The sequence below is a fragment of the Balearica regulorum genome, chromosome 12 (assembly GCF_011004875.1).
Source record: "Balearica regulorum gibbericeps isolate bBalReg1 chromosome 12, bBalReg1.pri, whole genome shotgun sequence".
Taxonomy (NCBI): domain Eukaryota; kingdom Metazoa; phylum Chordata; class Aves; order Gruiformes; family Gruidae; genus Balearica; species Balearica regulorum.
In genome coordinates, this window is record NC_046195.1 from 7,490,873 (window position 1) to 7,511,470 (window position 20,598).

The 20,598-nt window shown below is 37.0% G+C and overlaps 1 protein-coding gene across 4 annotated transcripts in view; it reads left to right on the forward strand.

The window, feature by feature from the left end:
- Positions 1–20,598, forward strand: part of THSD4 (thrombospondin type 1 domain containing 4) — a 307,576-nt gene that overhangs the window by 236,433 nt on the left and 50,545 nt on the right. For all 4 annotated transcript variants that reach the window (XM_075763902.1, XM_075763901.1, XM_075763904.1 and 1 more), the window contains one exon: positions 6,372–6,576. In XM_075763902.1, coding sequence (XP_075620017.1) covers positions 6,372–6,576 — 205 coding nt within the window. The remainder of the gene's footprint in view (positions 1–6,371; positions 6,577–20,598) is intronic.

Genomic DNA, 20,598 nt, shown 5'->3' on the forward strand with positions numbered 1-20,598 from the left:
AAATTCATATAATTCTGCATTAATTCTGTAGATGGCTTGTTCTAAACGAAGTCTGACAAGTAGTTTCATGGACTGTTTGAATGGTAGCGTTACTGCCTCAATATTTACTCTTCCTAGACCATTTCATAGATAATCCATGAAACAAAAGGCAAGAAGAAAATATAACGGTGACACATTTGATAATACCAACTAGATGATGTATATGATAGTACTGGCTTTATGATTTATCAGCTAGTACTCCTACATCAAAGCCCTCAAATCTCTGATAGAATTTCAAAATACTTTATCAAATGGTCTTTGTTAAAGGCTTAAGAAAGTGGGCAGTCTGTTTCTTCCAGTCAGTGTTAGGAGTATGTGCCCTCTGTGTTGAATTTCTCTGTGTCATGTATCCTGTTTTGGATCTTAATCCTTGCTTGTTAATTTAAAGTCCTTGTACCTATGAAAAGTATCTGTACCTTCTGGGTAAACTAAATAATCTGCTGCTTCTTGCTTGCCCTTACATCTAATGACTATGTATTCTCTGTCTTAGGTGGCAGACTGCGTAAGAATAGTTCTTACTCTGTTCATGCTTGAATCTCATTCTCTGTATGCTGCGCAATCAGCATTCTATAAATCTTTTCAGATTTCCATAATATATTATTAAGACTAATCTTAATTTTATATTTTATAGTCACTAACAGCACAAATGAAACTAGGTAACAGCAAGTGAAAGCTAAATATTAACAGAGAAGGATCTAGACACACTTACAGGATATTTTTTTTCTTTTAAATCTTTCTATTTTCAACATGAAATAATGTGACAGGATCTGTGTGTTAATCATTCTACATGTTGATAACGCTTCACGGATTACCAATTTGCTGTAGTTTTGTGTCAGTATGCAGATTTTCTTACCCTCGTGTAGTATTTTTCTAATGTAAACCATAGAGTATTTTTACTAGTTTCTGCTCAGGTAGCTGGATCCTTATAAGGCAAAGAGACTCAAAACAGCTAATGTAAGATGTGGAGGATCTTACTTTTATTGTTCCTCAAACACAGTAAATAATTAATCCTTAGCATTATATTGAGTAATTTTTATGAAATATTTCCTGTCAGTATATGAATTTAATAGTTCATGTAATCCTGCTTCTCTGGAAAAGCTACACCTTATTAAACAGCTTAAATCCTATTATGTTCAAAATACATTTTTGAATAATAGGATACTTTATAGAAGGGAAAAAAGGTAAATATTTTAACTGCAAATTAGAATACTGAAAAGATATTATCAGCTAGCAAAGCTAGTTTTAATCATCTTGGTATTTCATGATACTTGTTGGATTCACTATCAAAGGATGTTGAACTACTTTGGAAGTATGACCGGGAGTTTGAGAAAGGAGATATGACTAGTTATGATACTGTTACATTATACCACCCTATAACACTCATGTACCAAGGTTTTCAGAAGGTGGAGAGGAGAAACAGTAACTTCAAAGTAAAGACATATCTTGTAGTTAACCCCCAGAAGTCACCCGCAATTCTAATAGTTAATCTCAATTGTTCCATTTATTCCATAGAGCAGATGAAAGAGTACGTGTTTTTTGGTGGCTAAATCAGTGATACCAAGTTGGGGATGATGTTGTATTGCTCAAACAGAACAGCAAATATGATGGCTCCCATGAAGCTCTGTTTCATAGCACAGTAGGATATAAAACTTAATTAGCAGTAGCCTCAGCAATTTGCAGAACTAAGATTTATTGATAGTATACAGTATTAAAGCAGGTCTCCCACCAGTAGCCAAGTATTATTCTGCTATCCACTTCTTTAGTGGTGTTTTAGGCCATGCACCTTGCTTGGTTACTCTTCTCACATTACCCTGCCTAACATGTCTTTAGCAGCTGGATCATCTGTGGTACATCCATAACTCTCCCTGTCCCTTTTCTTAGAATTTTTGATATATACTTAAGTATAACTTCTAGTAAACATTTTACTCTTCTGCCTTCTAGCCTTGTGGATGCCTAGACTTGAAATTACTTATGTATTACAACTTTTAGCTAACTACCTGTCAGTATAACTAATTCTTGAAGTTAATGGTGTTAATATATTACAACTCATAACTGTGGCTTTCCTACCTGATAATACAATGCAGCTAAAGCAACAGAAGCGAGTTGTTGCCATATTGTATTATTTATGCCACTCTACCACGTAGATTGCAATTTTTAATAGAACCATTTAGTACTGGAATTGTAACATCTGTTTTCCATTTCAAGGATCAGCACTTCATGTTTTCAAATGCCTGGCACCAGCCCCATTCTATTGTATACATAGTCCTAAATCCCTATTAAGTCCACCACTGAATATTTCATCCAGATTGTCCCTTGTTACTCTCAGGGGTTTTTATTTAAATTAATTTTGGCATACCGTTGGCTGTAATTCTTGAGCAGTGTCTTTCATGCTAACTTGTAACTTACAAGAGTTTCTTGAACTGCTTTGCAAAAATAGTTGAGCAATACAGAAGATGTATAGATAGTGCAAGTCAAAACACTTTGCCAGAAAATATTTTAAGGGACAGATGTGTTCTAGATCTCTGCATATTGATAGCCAAGGAACAGCTTGCAATAGTCCTGTCCAAAATCCTTTCGGTGGGCAGAATGCATTTACCTTTGTCTTCTCATCCATCTCGTATTCACAATCCTAATATTTCTACATTCATAGTAGGAATGTTGTGTGTGATGTGGCTCGAAAAGTGACATTTGCTTTTGGATTCCTTCATGTGTATTACATGATGAAAAAACACTGAGTTCTTCATTGACCGAGGCCTTCTTTCACAATTGTGAGAGTGTACTGGGCTGTTAAGTTGCGTGTTAATGTATTTGGCACCCACTTTACATCTCACCCTTCCAGAGCTGTACAAGGAGACTATCTGAGATTTCAGACCTATCTGCTTATCTAACAAAACTTCTGATCTTTGTATCTATTGACATAGTTAAGACTTACTCAAGTTCCCACAGCAAATATTGGAAAGAACACTCACAGTGGATTCCAGTTTGCGTCGCTTCTTTCCTTAACATCATTTTTTCTTGCTGATGTATCACAGTGTGTTAGGCAATGTGATAAGGTGATTTGTTTGCAGTATATACATGTGCTTAAATGCAATGAGTGCCGCCTTCTTGGGAGAAGTTAGAAGTTGGTTCGTATTTTTATATGAATGTACATCAGCCAATTAGCAAGGTGGTGGTACTTAAATTTATAGTCATAACAGAAAAAAAAAAACCCAACCCCAAACTGCTGTTCAGAACAGTTGCATGGATTCTACGTTTTTGGTTAATTCGGGTGAATTCTGTTTACCAGCCTAGTTCTACAAGGATGACTACCATTCCAAATCTCTGCACAGCTTCAAACAGCTGTTTAAGAGCAGAACAAAAACAGAATCAGCTTGCCAGAAAGTTGTTTGTTTCATCTTCCCAAAGGCCTAAGGCTCAGGACATCCTAAGTATTGAGTCCTGGACCAGTAACAGATGTCTGATCCAATATGTCATGACCTGTCAGTGCTAGAAATGTACACTTTATCCAGTTAGAAAGGGAGATTCCCATAGAACACATGGGACACAGGCTTGCTATATGATATCCTTGCTGGATCTGGAAATATTAGAGAGTACGCAGTCATTTCTATATGCCTGCCTAAACTGTATTAAGCAAATGTCAAGGTTTTCTAGAATGTATTAGTTATAGCTGGCCTTTTCTTCTGAAACCTATGCAGTATTCATCTTCAAAGCACATCATTTCTATGGAAGCCTCAGTAGACACCTCAGTAAAGATTTTCATCTTCTCTTTGTAAAATTGGGATTTGTTGCTAAATACCTGTTCTTTTGGTATGTAAAATACATGTGTGAGTGTGCTCTGTGTAATATATATAATTTATTTTTATCTTATTATTTATTGTATTTATTATTTACCTTGTGTTACTTATTTATTATCTTATTTATATACTTGTGGTTGTGTGGCTTTTTCCTCATTGTCAGTTGCTGTTTTGAGATTATTAGGTTCTTGTTTCCAGTAATTCATTCTTTGTATCTTTCTCAGTCATTTCTGTGAAAGACCATTTAAACATTACAGGCACTTTTTGTGACACAGGCTCCTTGTGCCCTATGTGGGAAGAATTCCAAATAGTGCAGTCAAAGGTTGGCAGCTGTTTTGTATGTCAGTCAACATTTGACTAAGAATGACATGTGAGTTTAAAACAAGTTTGGTATTTATCCCCTACAAAGGAATCCCATTTGTACTGGCTGGTTGTGTTTCTTCTGTGAAAAGTAGTTCTGTTCAGACTGACCAATAGTAGTTCTGTATTACGGTCTCAATGAATAAAACACACTTTTCTCTATTCTCTTTTATTTGCCGAGAGGGAGAAAATTGTATTAACCTATGTGGGACTGCGTACTGATGGAGAACATCATTAAACGTTTATGCTAGCAATTCATATTGTGTAACCCCTCATACTTGAAAGGATTCCCTCCATCAAACAGCTTCCAGGCAGTGAAAATTCTGTGAAAGTCACTGTATAATATAGGCTGATGCTGAGCACCACTGCATTTCCTTCCAAAAAATATATGGTAGAGAAAGTATAAGTGCTCTCAGCAAAATACCCTTCAAGGAGGACTAGTACAGAGATTAATCAGTCATTAGGCACAGCTGTCTTAAATTTAGATCCCTCACATTTTTCAGACTGTTTTAGCAGATCTGAAATCATATTGTGTGATTTGGTATAGTGACACTTGCAATTCCTATGTTTAAGCAAATGCACTACTTTGTTAGTTATAAAATCTATTTTGAGGCAAAACAAAAAAAATTGAACTTGTACCTGATTTTAAGATTTCCACCAAGCAATGCAAATGCAAGATGTTAAAGCAAGTGTTTCTATTGGAATCCAAAAAGTCTTTGAAATCATGCAACAACCTGCTTACACTAGATTTGATAGGATGGAACAGATTTTTAGTATTGGGTCATTCCACTGTGAAACACAGAGTGCTTGGGAATCTTCTTCATTGTCTTGCTTCATGACCACAGACAGGTATCATTGTCAAGCTCCATATGATCTTGGCAGTAATTAGTTAGATGGTTCTATCTGTGTTTCTTGGATAGTCATGAAAAAGATGTTGGGTGTTAAATATTTATATTGGAACTAAGCAGACTCTGGCTTGCAGTTTAGAACATTTTTTGCAGCAAGGGCCAAGTATTAATATTTGGAATAGGAAAGAAATACAGTGATGCCAAGGCTCAAGATACTCCCTGTGTTGTAAGTCAGTGGTATCAAAAAATTATTTTTCTTCCCCCTCTTATTTGGAAGTTTGCTTCTAGGAAAGACCATAAACCAATAACTAACCATGTTTTCATCAAGAATTTTGCAAGAATTTTGCAAGAATTTTTGACAATTTGAAGTAACAGAACAATACTCTGTCATTTATTTTGAACATTTTCCATCAAATTACTACATTTCATAAAACATATGATAGGCTACTATTCTACTGGCTCGTGTAATATTTCATTCTTATCTGAATGAGAAGTTCTTTTTTGCATGTGCCAGTTAATCCTATAGGTAGATGATAAGTGGTCATCATGAGTGTTATTTAAAGTCTCTAAATACAAACCAGCAAGATTAATGAACAGGAATGTTTCTGTAGAAGAGGAGATAGTCTCTACAGTATGTGCACTTTTAAAGTGCAATAAGTTGGAAAGATTTTTTTTCTGATTTGTGTCAAATCTTTAACATTTTTTCCTGCCCTTTATGTTATTTTAAGTGATTAATTTTTTTAAATTATCCTGTCCAAGTGGATGTTACTGAGTAGGCTGAAGATTTCCTACTCAGTAAACAGGAGGATGGATCACTTCTATAACTGTCTAGACACAGTATAAAGACTTTTTAGAAAGCTCTTTTGGTGGGAATAGGATCAGTGCTCAGTTTTAAAGGAGGTTAAGACAACACTTATATATAAAGAAATTCTGCTTTTGTAAAAAGCCCATTTGAGATCATAACAAAATCATAGCTCTTCCTCTCTTCTCTGACTAGCACCTACAGGAACTATGTTGTTAAGAGATTCTTTTCTTTCAGCTGAGGAGGGTGTAATCAGCAATGATCCATGCATTAGCATTCTTTAGTTTGTATTTTTGGTAACAGGCTGTAAAAACCTGTCAACTAACTTGAAGTCCCCAAGTCTGTAAATCCTCTGCGTTTTATTGCCTTTTTGCATACAGAAGAACAAGAGAAGAAATTACTGAAATGCGAATTCACAAAATCTTTTCAGGGTTGAATGTTCTCTGAAAGTCATTCTGTCCTTGGTTGTTATATCTGAAGTCTGCAATTGTAATATGTTGGAAAAAGTAATCTTATTTTCTTTTCCAGAGCATTGGCTGTGACGACTATCTGGGGTCCGACAAGGTGATTGACAAGTGTGGAATATGTGGAGGGGACAACACTGCTTGCAAGGTTGTGTCTGGAGTTTTCAAACACACGCTAACAAATCTTGGCTACCACAAGATAGTGGAAATTCCTGAAGGAGCTACTAAAATCAACATTACTGAGATGTCAAAGAGCAACAACTATTTGGGTAAGTTGCATCTCAGTGAATAAAGCAGTCTTTGTGTGCTAGTGCAACTGGGTGGAAGTTATGCCAGGAAAGGCCTTTTAGCAGTGTGAAATAGATGTCAAGAACAAGAGAAGAGAGGAAAAAAAAAAACCCAAACCCATTAAACAGATGTTTAAAACAACAAACTGGCAGTTTATAATTCTGGCTTGATCTTGTATGACAAACGCTGTACACCTGTTACCATCTATTTCCCTGTCCATCCAACTTGGCTTTGGTGTTTCCTATCAGTTGGTTCTGCTGTGGTGATTACACTTGCCACATCGTTAACCTTCTCTGAGCAGCCAAGAATCCAGCCAAGCGGCATGCTTGTTTACATTGTAAAGTGTATTGAGGCTGCTTGAGGAGAAAAGAGCATCTTCTGATTGTCTAAAAAATTCAGTTCTTTTAAAGTGAAAGTATATCAAAATTGTATTGAGATAATGTGATATTGAGGTGATATCCTCAGAATGCAAGGTCATTATTAAAATTTTTTATTCTGAAGCAGATCCTTAATTCAAAGCCATAGAGGATCCTGGAATATTTATATTATAGCATCATAGCATCTAGTGGTGTATTTCTAGATCTGTCTAGCATGCTGCAAATTAGAGATTACGTGGAATTTCTGCAGATCTATGTCTGTTTTCTGTGCATTTGTGAACAGTGCCATTCCCTGTTGTAATCTGTCATGTTCCCAGGTTACAAAGCCCTTAGCTTGCCTACATTTGTGCTTCTGTTTTGGAGCCAATTCTGATGAGTGGGTTGGAGAGAGAAGAGTTGGTTAAGATGTGCAAAACCTGCCCCTCGCCCTTTAATTTCTCTTCACTTGTCAATCCATCCTTAGATCTACCTTAAAAATTACCATAGCCATTAATAAAAATGGAGCTACATGAGGCGTTTCTTGCTAGCTTGGTTCAATTACTACTAGAACTATTTAGCTGTACTGGAAGTTTCAAATCCCAGTACTCTTGTTTGACAGCTGCTTTACCTTGCTTCTGGCTGGTAAGCATCTCACCTACTGCTCAAGAAAGGAAAGTGCTCGTTATTGAATTGCCTCTCTCCTTTTTTCTGCTTTCCTCTCCTTAATTCCTGCTGGAGCTGTAACTAGTTCTACAGAAGCATTTACCTCTAGATACAAGTTTGTTACGGGGAACAGTCTGAACGGTAATTTGAACTCTGTTACTTTACCAAAAAAGTGACTCTTCAAAAGTGAAGAAATAATGTAAGCTACCCACAGTACAAGAAAACCAAATGTTCTGGACCTCTTGTAGGGTGACCTTATCAGTTCTAATTTGTCCTGGTTTCATCCAAATGTATTTTTGATACATTGTATACACCTACATATGCTAGCATTCATTTTTCCATGTGAACAGTTTGTATAGTGTTCATCAACACTAACTTGTTTGATGACAAAACAATAATTCTATCTAAAGAGCTTCCATAGATATTTGTACATTCGGTAGAAAATGAGTGAGAACACAACTTAGTTGGCAGGACAGTGAAACTAGCTACGTTACTAATGTATAAAATATGGAGTTGAATGTAATTTTTCTGTCAGATTTGCATGCCAGCATCTGAAAACAGCTGGCAGGAAAATTCCCTTCACTATTTTAAAATGTCCTGAGCCACTTGAATGTTTTTGGAATGGGCAGGACAGAAAAAGAGTAACATTTTTTTCTTAAAAATAACCAGGCTGTTGGCATGTATAGGAAGGTGGCAAAGGTTTTCTTTCCCATGCTATTCCTTACCTCATTATCCCCTTATCCTCTCAGCTCTTGGTCTATGCTTTTTTTTTTTTTAATTTTTAAAATCCATTTCATATGTTTCATTTTAAAGTTGCTGGTATGGATTTGGTCAGCTAAATTTGCCAGCTCCCTCCCCGTTAGGAATTCGTGAGGCTGTAGTTCCTGCTTGAAGGGCTCCAGCCTCTCTGCTTAGGCTGTTACACAATAAACTTGGTTTATTGAGGCAGGTGAGCTGCACCAAGACAGGAATGAACATGTTCTGACAGATCAGAAAACTGAAACTAGAGAAAGTTTTATCAAGCAACTTATTGAACAAGTGAAATGGTAATTGGGAGGTGGTTTTCCTCCATATTGGTGATCACAAATTTCTCACTGATAAAACAGCATTCAAAATTTAGACATGCACACTTTTATAGAATACATAACACTGGTAGAGCTGGGAGGCTTGAAAACTCAGATCATGTATTTACTGGTTTCTCTATTTATGGCAATAAGCAGAAGTCTTGAACTTAAAATAAATCTTAAACTCATCCTTATGCTGCAGCAGCAAGACAAACAACCCAGCAGCCATTCCCTTAAGCATGTAGCTGAGTGCTTGGCAAAACTAAAGTTTCAGGTCCCTATTCTGTCATAGTCCAGCTGTAGCCATCAGAGCTGCTTGTCAGCAACATTCTTCTTGTTGCAAGGACTATAACTTAGTTGCTTTTGCTTTTCTTTTCGCTTTGCACATTTTATGGTTTCTTCAATGGAAAATCATAAGTCAGCTCAAAGTCACTGAAATTTTTTTAGAAGATGACAGCAGATGTTTCTGGTAATCTGTGTTATCCTGGTTGTCTCTGTTCAGGAGACTGTCTTGAGTTCCATGTGGTTTCATTAAACAATTTTTACAAAGCTCCACACCTTTTCACTGCTTTGTCACAAGCACTAAGCAAATAAGCAATAAGAAAAGTGTCCTCACAAGGAGATATTTATGTAAAATCAGGAGATGCTGGAAAAAGCAAGCAAGAATGTGAGGTTTCTTACCCAAAGAGTTTCAAACTCAGCTAAAAGTCCTCCAAATATTTGAAAGCTTCTTCATACTGCTTTGGTAAACTTTTTTTGTAGTAATCTATTGCTCATTGTTGCAAAACCTGTGACCCTCATAAAAAGCATAGTTCTAATGATGATGATGGATATGGTAGCTTATTAAGGTTTACTAATTTTAAGTATTGCACTTTTGGTTTTTGCACACAAGTTGGAGTATTGCAGAATAAAATTTATAAGTTCTTGCTACTTGAAAAAAACCCCACGTTTGTTAAAAGAAAAAACAGTGGTATAGGAAGCTTTTAGTGTTTCTGGAACATGTCATTATCTGGGTAGTCAGAATATTCAGATTAAAGGAGATAGGCTATTTCAATGGCTGTTCATGTAGCTAACTTTATAATTAACTTTTCACAAAAACTACTAAATCAGAGATTCCTTGTGCATCTAGTGATACATACTATTTTATTTCTGTATACCTTAAAAACCTTCAACAACATTGTTTCTGTTTTCTTGTGCTTATGTTTTCTTTTCTTTGTGTGTTCTCCTGTTGAATGAATGAATTTCATACAGCACAAACATAATCTTTTCTTCTCACTGCCCCCCCACCCTCCCTCCTTTGCCGTGCTAAAAATCCTTTTAGGTTTTCCATTTCCTGAAGATCTTTACTGTAGTAAGAGGGTCAATCTGATAAAGGAAAGTATTTTAACAGTCAAATTGAGAATGGCCTGCGACATTGACTGATGAGCCAAAATGAACTACCGCTAATAGAGCTACAAGAGAGATCAGAAACTCCCCAGGAAACATCTTAGATTTTTTTGTGTGGGTGTTTTTGGCAAGAAAGCAGTCCAGTTTTGGACTGCTAAATAATAGCTATTAATAACCATTAATAATGTATTTACCAGTCTGTATATTTACTGTAGTCTTGGTTTTACAGTTACAAGCAAAAGCTATGTATTGTAATTTAGGTTTAGACTGTAGTGTAAATAAGGCTATAGGCTATGCAGTCCTGAGCTATGTACGGAATGCCTTGCTTCTCAAAGTAGTTTTCAGCAGTGTTTTCTTACAGGCTGATGTGTTAGACCTTTCAGCAACAGCACTACTGACCTTGGACAGACTTTTCCATTGGCAAACCACTTCTGTCACATGCTAGTCTTGTAAAGAAAAGAGACAAAGACATAGTTTTTATCCCACTGGTAATCATCAGCTGGCCAGTTCTCATACACTGAAATGGGAAGGTTGCCACTGAATTAAGTAGGACCATAATACTTTAAGTGGGACCAGTACGTTACAGCACTTATGCTGCAAAACATGTGGTTTCGAATATAAATACTTTAGCATCTTTGGGATTGGGATTTGGGATAATGGCAAAATTTTAAAGTCGAATGACATGATTCCAAAGTGATTATTTGGAAGGTGATTTTTTGCATGTTGGGTCTTGAGAACCCAATTCAAAGCAGCTGGTTGTTACCCATGTCCATAGCCTCAACAGCAAGAGAATCTGATGGGAAGGAGGTATGAATAGTAAAAATTAATATTTAGCTTAATATAAGAGTGAACGATACAATGGTTGAAAATACAGTAGTTTTGAAATAACGCTTACCATGTGTAATGAACTTACTGTAATTGGAAAGAATCTGGTAATGCCCCATAACTCAAGCAACAGTTTGTTTCTAGAGCAGTTGTCTGAATCTGGAGTCATATGATTTTGAGATGTAGTTCTTCAAACAGTACCAGACATACTGCCCGCAACTGTTGGCCATAGATGTTTATGAGATATCTCATGAAAGGGAAAGGATATACGTTAGTTTTGGCAAGTCTCTTAACATTTTTTGCCCTACCTGAACACTATTTATTACAAAGGTGTTTCATAGTGAAATTTATTTCATTGCTAATTGTAACACTCTTTACAGTTCCTTCAGGGAGTATGTTACATATTTCAATATTTTTTTTCATGAAATTAAGTTATTTCAGCCACTAAATGAGATATGGAGATCTTTGGATCTAATCCATTTTCCCTGCTTTCTGTAAAATGATACTCTGCTTTTCTAGCATCTTCTATTAGCACGTGCTAGTATACAGTATTTGTGATTAAAATAAGAGTTACGTATTAATATTTTTTTAAACAAAAATCCACGAGATGTTAACAGCTTTCTTGGGAATATTGGTCTGCCTGAACATGAATATGGATTTAAGGAATATGGTCATATGAAAATGACAGTGGCTGATATTAAGGGGGCTGTGAAAAGATTCTCTAAAAAATATTTTGATTCAGTATTCACTGCAGCAGATAACATTCAAACAGTATGTCTCATGATGAAATATTGTTAGTAGCTCTTGACCTTAAAATAACATTTTGATATCAGTTTAGAGATTCAAATTTACAGCAAATAAAGGAGTTCGATTAGAACACTGGTAGGAAATTTAGAAGATAAACATTGTTAGAGGCACTACTGTGTCACATGTGATCATATGAAAAGGTTTATAATGCATATATTAGCAATTAACTAATTGATTTCCTTCAGATCAATTGATACACCTTGAAATATACATTTTTTTTAAATTGCTCTTAATTATTTTTAAATTCTTATCCAAGATTAAAGGTTTCTGTGCAAAAAAGTTGCAACAGATACTATACAGGAATATGGAGAAGAGATGATATGTGTTTGAATTTTCAGGGCTTGGAATGAACATGCAAGAATAGCCAGAGGAGGAGAATTTTTCTGTTTTCTCAGTTACTTTATATACAAGCGACCTGCTTATAGTAAACTTCTATTACAGTGCTTAGGTGTGCATTGGGTACAGTGGCTGTCCCAAGTAAGCAGTGAGAGCTATCAGTGCACCATTGAAGTTTCTTACATTAATATTCAGAAGGAAAATCTGCAGTTTTTTCATTTGAGTTTCCAAAGTGCTTGTGTTGGGTTTGCGTGGCAAGGTTTTGGTAGCGGGGCAGGGGAGGCTACAGGGGTGGCTTCTGTGAGAAGCTGCTAGAAGCTTCCCCTGTGTCTGATAGAGCCAATGCCAGCCGGCTCCAAGACGGACCCGCCGCTGGCCAAGGCCAAGACAATCAGCACCTCTGTGATAACATGTTTAAGAAGGGAAAAAAACAAGCTAGAGAGAGCTTTTGCAGCCAGAGAGAGGAGTGAGATGATGTAAGAAACTCTGCAGACACCAAGGTCAGTGCAGAAGGAGGGGGAGGAGGTGCTCCAGGCACCGGAGCAAGATTCCCCTGCAGCCCCTGGTGAAGACCATGGTGAAGCAGGCTGTCCCCTTGCAGCCCATGGAGGGAGGATGAGGGGGTGTAGAGATTCCACCTGCAGCCCGTGGAGGACCCCACACTGGAGCAGTGGAAGAACCTGAAGGAGGCGTTGGCCCTGTGGGAAGCCCACGCTGGAGCAAGTTCCTGGCAGGACCTGTGGAGTCCATGCGAGAGCAGGTTTGCTGGCAGGACTTGTGACCCCGTGGGGGACCCACGCTGGAGCAGTTTGCTCCTCAAGGTCTGCACCCCATGGGAGAGACTCACGTTGGAGAAGTTTGTGAAGGACTGTCTCCCGTGAGAAGGACTCCATGTTGGAGCAGGGGAATGATGAGAGGAGTCCTCCCCCTGAGGACGAAGAAGCAGCAGAAACAACGGGTGATGAACTGACTGTAACCCCCATTCCCTGTCCCCCTGTGCTGCTGAGTGAAGCCGGGAGTGAAGTTGAGCCCGGGAAGATGGGAGGGGTGGGGGGAGGTGTTTTAAGATTTCATTTTATTTCTCATTCCTCTACTCTGTTTTGCTTGGTAATACATTAGATGAATTCCCTCTCTAAGTTCAGTCTGTTTTGCTCGTGACGATAATTAGTGAGTGATCTCTCCGTGTCCTTATCGCGACCCATAAGCTTTTTGTTACACTTTTTCTCTACTGTCTAGTGAATGAGGGGAGTGATAGAGCGGCTCTGGTGGGCACCTGGCCCCCAGCCAGGGTCAGCCCACCACAGTGCTGCAACCCAAAGCTATGCTATTATGTAAGTTTATTGTGATGGACTTGTGAAACCCCCACGAGGACTTTGATATTGTATTTCTTATGGTGTATATTATTAATTGAGTGCATCTCTATATGTGTCGGTCTGTGCGTTAGAGTGTCTCTCACATCTACAGCTTAGTGAATGCATTACTTATAAACTATGTAATTACAATATCTGGATTAGAATAACTGTTTTTTTTACCTTTTGTCCTTGGTCCTCTTGCCTGTTCTCTGCTGGAGTTCAACAACAAAGACATTTCTTTGTACAGATGACCATGTACTCCAAACTGTGAAGAAAAGATTTAAGGAATCACTTCTTAAATAAACTGAAATTAAGCATAGCAAGTTCAAACCATAAGGAAATTTCAGAGTAAATTATCAGTATCTGAAGAGGCAGTTAGAATTTCTGTGTAAACTTATCCAGAACATTTTGAATAATATTCCTAAAATATGCTTTTCGTGATTAGGAATCCTAGCGAATTGTTGTGTAGTTATTTCCTGAACACTAAGCTGAAAGAGTCAGGAAATACTACACAGAAAAAAGAGGAGCAACTTGGTTTTTTGGAAAACGATTGCAAAATCAAGCATTCCTATAAAAACATGGTAATGGTAAGATCAGTTGATAACTCCTGCTTATTAGCTTCTTCCTTCTCTCCTTGTCTCCACTCCCAGTCTTTTCCTGCAGTGCTTTAGATTTTATTTTTTGTTAGATATTTTTTGACTCTACAGAATTGGCCATTAATAGAAGCTTAACCAATTGTTGGCTGCCTCAGAAGGTTCACCGCACTTAGTTTAGTTAGCATTGGTTGCTTAATTGTGGATATATTGATTATCTCAATAATAGTTTGAATTAATTGTTCTCTGTGTGGCTGTGCTTTAATTCAAAACTAACACAGGACTACTAAGAGAGTTGTCTTTCTCAATATGGATTTAAAAGCAGCCTCAGTACTTCTGTGTCTAATGATGACCTATCCAGGAAAATACTATTCCACGACTGTTGTTTTATGTCCAGAAGCTCAGAGTCTGATCAGACAAACATGCATTTTTGTAGGAACAACCCAGTCCGGCATATGTGAGTTAATATTATATTAATTGCTGAGAGATTGACCTCAAGATTTACGTTTAGACTACGTATGCTGGCCTGAAACTTTCAATGGGTTTCACTTCCTTAAGCCGAAAAGTAAATACAGTGTTATGGTTAGTTGGTTATGGCAAAACTTGTTTACATGGGTGATTTTTGATCATTTCATGGTCTTCCTCTGCAAACTATGGTTTCAGAGGCTGTGGGGCCTACAACCTACTCTTATTTTAGTCATGATAATTACCTTTAACATAGCTAGTCTGGCTACTACATTCTGTTTGGAGGATTCAGGACAGTGGTGAAGAGGCATGAGGAGTCTCCATTTTATGCCTGGAGATGACGAAATCTTAGAAGCATATTCTGTGAAGAATTTTTGAGTCAGTCTGAGTTTGGATCTTGCCTTCTGTGATCGTATTCCTGTCATAATGAGCTTGGGTTTTCCCTGTTAAAGAAGTCATAGCTAGGATGGAGCATTCGCTGTGTTATGTTTAACAGGCTTTATACTTTCTTCTGTATACTAAGTGTATTTTTGATGATAATTTATTTATTAAATGATTCCTTCCTAAAAGGTAATGCTAGGTTACAGGACAATTGAGATTACTGCTTATGCTTCCTAGCCACAGTTGTATGTGTGTTGTTACGTGGGTTAGTTCATTCTGGGATTTGGAAGGCCTTTTCTGTGGTGATGCTAACTAAACACCTAGGACACACAAAGCTGGGGAAGAGCATAGGATCTTTCACTTGTAAAAGCCTTTGCAAGGTAATGATTTCTGAAAGCAGTATGAGCTTCTCAAATTTAAAAGAACAAAACCAGAAAAATCCAGGACTGAAGAATCACAGTGGGACAGCTTCATGTAGGGTATAGGAACACTCCTGAGCTGTAAAGGGGATTTCACTTATGAACCGATGCAGTGCTACTCGAAGTCCTTGAACGTTATGTCAGTGTTTGTCCTTTGGAGTTCAACCTATGTTTGAGGATAATGCATGTGTAGATAAGTTACCAGGGAGAATAAAGACTGTCACAAGTTTGCCTCTAATACAAAAGGATTAAAAACTAATAGGAGACAGTATATTAAGACAGGTAGAAATGTGTAATAGCTATCTTTCTAGCACTTCTTGAAGTTTGTTACTAAGATGCCTGGTCCTCCATGCACACACACCTGGATTCCTAAATCCTTTGAATTACTGTCCTTAAAATAGTTTCAAATTGATTTTCTGCAGGGAGAGTTTCTTTCACTAAATAAATATTCGTCTCATTGTAGCCAACCTGTATTACTTGGCTAGGGTGATCACTTACTAAAACCCTTGAAGTTAAGACTCTGGATGAAATTCAACCCTGGTGTTAATGAATTCAACTCCATTGAATTCAAGTTGCTCAAGAGTTTTACCTAGTCTAATGACCTGTAGTTGAACCAGAATATATCTAGGACATTATTCTTTGCTGACCATCTATTTTTTCAATATCAGTGTTGCTTAAATAATTACATTTTAGACTTTCTGGCAAGGTTTCCTTATTGTAGTAAATTCTAAAGTGACCTTTTCCCTTCTGGCTTCATTAAACAGCCAGTTAATATCTAACACTCTGTATAGTGGTCTGTAGGGTTCCAGGCACATTTTGAAAACACGTAAAAGAAATGCTTTCTCAAAAGCTGGTATATTCTTTTTTATATATAAAGTGAGAGGTTTAGATTGGATATTAGGAAAAAATTCTTAATTGAAAGGGTTGTCAAGCATGGGAACAGGCTGCCCAGGGAAGTGGTTGAGTCACCAACCCTGGAGATACTTAAAAGACGTGTAGATGTGGTGCTTAGGGACATGGTTTAGCGGTGGACTTGGCAGTGCTAAGCTTAATGGCTGAACTTGATGATCTTAAAGGTCTTTTCCAACCTAAAGGATGCTATGATTCTATGACAGCAGTTATGACCAGTTTTGGGACTCATAGAAATGATATTTTCATTTCCTGTGTTTTTTCCTAGTACTGTCATCATTTGACAGAGGTGTTGTTTTTTGGGGTTTTTTACCATTTGTTTGTAAGCAGTGTTCTTATAAAAACAGCTATCACTACTGCAGTGCACCAGCTGAAGCCTGCTGTTGCTTTGATGGTCTGCCCTGCAAATACATCATTTGAACAACAGCCAGCAGTAATGAGTCCCACTGAGGTGCTTGTTTCGTAAATTCTGTATTAAAGAGATGGTTTTTTCCTTCTGTTGTAATATGGAAAGGTTGTTTTGAAAGGAAGGGAAGGGGATAAAGAGAAGTATGCAAAATAGTGAGAGGAAACTCAGAAAGGCTGGTTGTTCAGTTTGACTTGTAAAGCACCCAGCAATCTGATAGCTTATATAACTTTGCAAACCCCCTTGGCCTGGAAGCCTCTGGAGAACTGACTCTGCAAGCTTTTCAGTATTTCCTGCTTCTTGTCAAGCCCCAAAATCTTTAATTTCAGCCTTTCTCACAGTGTTTTGATTATACTTCTGTTTCCAGTTATAGACAGAACTGAGGAACTTGAATGCAAAATTTCAAAGAAAATGCATTAAAAAATGAAAGAGATGGGCTGCTTGAACAATTTTTATTAATCTGAACCCAATTAATGTGAACTTCTTAGATCTCAAAGCTTTAGATTATTTTTGTCTTCTAGTTGATGACCAAACCATCAAGTAGTTTGCATGAAGAGACTCATTTGAATGTTGGTTTTGGCGCACAGTGTTTGGAATATCAACACATGGTTTGTTCAAGGCTTAAAAAAAATCTAAGCTTTTCTGAACAACGTGTGTTAATTGAGCGTCATAGGATGCATACAGTTTATGGCACTGACTGATATTCAGTAACATCAATTCTCCTCTCACTAATGCAGCTGACTTTCAGCTTTCACTTTGTTATTCTTTTGTCTCTAAAATGGCCAGCAAGGGACCATTTTGGAAATGTCATGTACTCTTTGGAAGTCATTGGGTTTGTGAGTTGTTTAAAGTCCCTCATGCAATCTGTTGCTCAGTTGTCTTTTTACCTGGAGTAAACACTACTTTGACTAAGGATGTTCTTTTTTAAAGTTGTGATCAAGGTGTAGTGATCTTACCTTGTTAGTCATGGGTTCGATACAGTAGTTTTCTCCTCTTACTTCTTACAAATTTTAATTCAGAATTAATTAAAGTCGGTACTTTGACTTAGCTGTACATAAAGAATGGCCGGTGTCAGACCAAATTCATAAACTATCCATAGGCAAATTCCCAAATCATATGAGGACACATTTCTTCCTTTTCTTGCCAAAAGAGGATGTTGTTACTAATTTAAGTAATTGTTTTAATGCTACACAGAAAAACTTAAGAAAAAAATGGTTGGTAACCTGGTTTCAATTTTTGTAGGTATTTCTGTACAGTATTCTTTGATTCCCTAATCTTATTTTATTCTGAGCAAAATTCTCTTTTGGATAGCAAAAAACCTTTATTTGTTCCTTAAGTGTCCCTTGATCTAGTCAGATAGAATATGTTCTTACATCTTTGTCTGATTCTGTAAAAGAAACATATTTTAATCTTTTTTTTTTTTTTGCTGTTGCTTCTCTTATTTCCCTTTGAACTTCTCAGTTTCAACATTTTTGTTTCGTACCCTTTTAAAAATCTCTTTTAGTAAAATAATCACCCAGTAGAAATTCTGCATGATTAGTGGCTTCATGGTTGGATCCAATAAAGAGATTTCATCTGCAGAGAGTATTTTTATATTGCAGCATTAAATTCCAAAAGAAATCCAAGTCTTTTCTAATACACACTATATATGGGGATATGAAACTTGATTTATAGACTGTGTGATTAAGTTAGTCAAGGGAGATTAAACTTTATCCTTTATTTTTTAACTTGCCCAGTATCTTTGTTTTTTATTGAATGTTACTTCAAATGATCTGTGTCAGAAAAATTTGGGTGTTTAGAAGCCTTACAGACCCAATCCTCCTTTCATATTTGTTCCCAGCAGCAGTAGGTACCCCACAATCATGGCTCTGTTTATTTTATGTATTTGTGTTATAATCAAACTGCTGTAATCTGAAAATTTTGGTATAGTGGCTGAGTGTTCTGGTTTTTTCATTTTTTTTTTGTTGTTCTTACCAAATACTTCTTCTTTCCATCCCCAACCCTAATTAATACAGAGGAAGGCCAAGCCGCGGGGATTGGTTTGAGTTTAAATTTGCATTGTGAATAGGCAATACCTTTCTTCAGTTGTCTTCTGCCAAATAAGAGACTGAGAAGCATGATGCAGTCTTAAATTTCTGTTGATAGATAGCAACTTTCCAACATCATAATTTTCTGTTGCCTTTTTAACAAAGTGGACTTTTGAAAAAGTATCTCCAGTGTGTCAGTTGAAAAAAGCATGTAATCTTAACAACTTAGTTGTTTCTTCAGACTTTATTGATACAGTGAGAAAAGAATTTTTCTTATAACCCTTGTCTATCTTAATAGCATATCCTAAAGCTTTTGAGTCTGTAGTTCAAATCAGTTCTCATGGATTATTTGGAAACCTTTTGTACAGTTCTAATGAGCAACATTAACTGCAAAATGTGTCAGTTACTTATAAGCAAAGGTTCACTGGTTTATGAATGAAACGAGAGTTCCTTCCCCATGCCTCTTAGTGTGGGCTCAATTCTCAGCAGCTGTGCAGAAGACAGATTTTGGAGAACTGCAAAGGAAAAGACAGGATTTTATTCCATTTTGTTAGTTTGTGAAGAAGTGTCACATATTTGTAATTAATTACATTGCAACGAACCTCGTAGGTAGTTTAATTTAAAAAGATAAACATGGGAATTTCTATTCATGTGTTCAAATTAACCTCGAATTACCTTGTACTGATGGTGGCTCGTTGGAGTGCTTCTTTATGTGTCATGTGTCAGGAGAGATGTGTACCTGGAACCCAGAAAGAAGTATGTCCAATGACCATACAACACACAGAAGTAGCGTTTTCACGAGCTGTTTAGGATGGTACACCTTGCATCTTTGTTCTTTGCCTTTATTTGTCTTCAGTTAACGGACTGTGAAATGAGTATACTAACAAGTAGAACACAATGGTATTGTAAGGATAAAACCAGACAATTATTTCAGAGATTCAAACACTTAAGAAAACAGTGATGTGACTTCCTGTATGCACCTTGGAACATTATTTTGTATTTACTGAGAGTCAGGTGAGTCTGATGCCTTAAGATGTTTGATGCTCTATCCTGCCAGAGTCATGTTCCTGAGTTAGATTTTGATGGCTAAAGTTGAAAGTCAAACTGAGAAGCAAAGCAAATAAGGAATCTTAAAATTCACTGTTCTCTGTTGTTTTTCAGTTTAGAATGTATGTGATGTCTTTAGCATCTCCATCTCCACTGCATACACTTTTGAAGCAAAGGTAAAATCAAATGGAATAATTTTGTTCCCACCTTGGAAGATCTCTAAAGATTCAGGAGGAAGAAACAGGGAGTGTGAAATGGCATGTAAGCGTTTGTGGTTTATTTCAATGTTGTCCCTAATGCAGATGAAGCAGTAGCAATTTAACACTTTCCAGGAGGTGAATTGATGAGGGCTTTTTTTCAGTCTGTTAGCTTCATCACTGGTCAGGATTCCTATGAAGTCCAACCAAAATCAGGCATGTTGGAACCCAGCTGGGCCTCAGAATTATTTAGATGCATCTCCATTGGCCTTAACTCTGCAGGTGCTGATGAGTACTCTCTAAAGAAGCTTGGAGACCCTCAACTCTCCTCAGTATTAAACAGTGAATAAGTTATCTGTTAGATTGTTAAGGTAATGAAGTCTAAGATTTTCTTTAGTATTTCCTTAGTATATTTTGTGTATACATCTAGGGGTGCAGATTTTCCTGGTGAATTTAGTGTCATTGGTCATGGACTACCGTGGCTTTCTTTTTGCTTGGTTGAATCATGCCATTTTCATTTACTATATTTGATTTTTCATAATGTCTTAGAGGTAGAATGAATTAACAAGACTGAACAGTAAGCACTGACTATAGCATCTGCTCATACGCGAGTCATCTGTTGCTCCTTCATTCTGTTATACCCGCGTCTTGAAATTGGTACAATATCGTATATGTAGAGTCAAATTCCTGTTGGATTTAGATTTTAACAAGAACTGGTAACTTAAGCATTGCCACCTGCTTGTGCTTTTTCTTCCCTCCTCCAATATGAA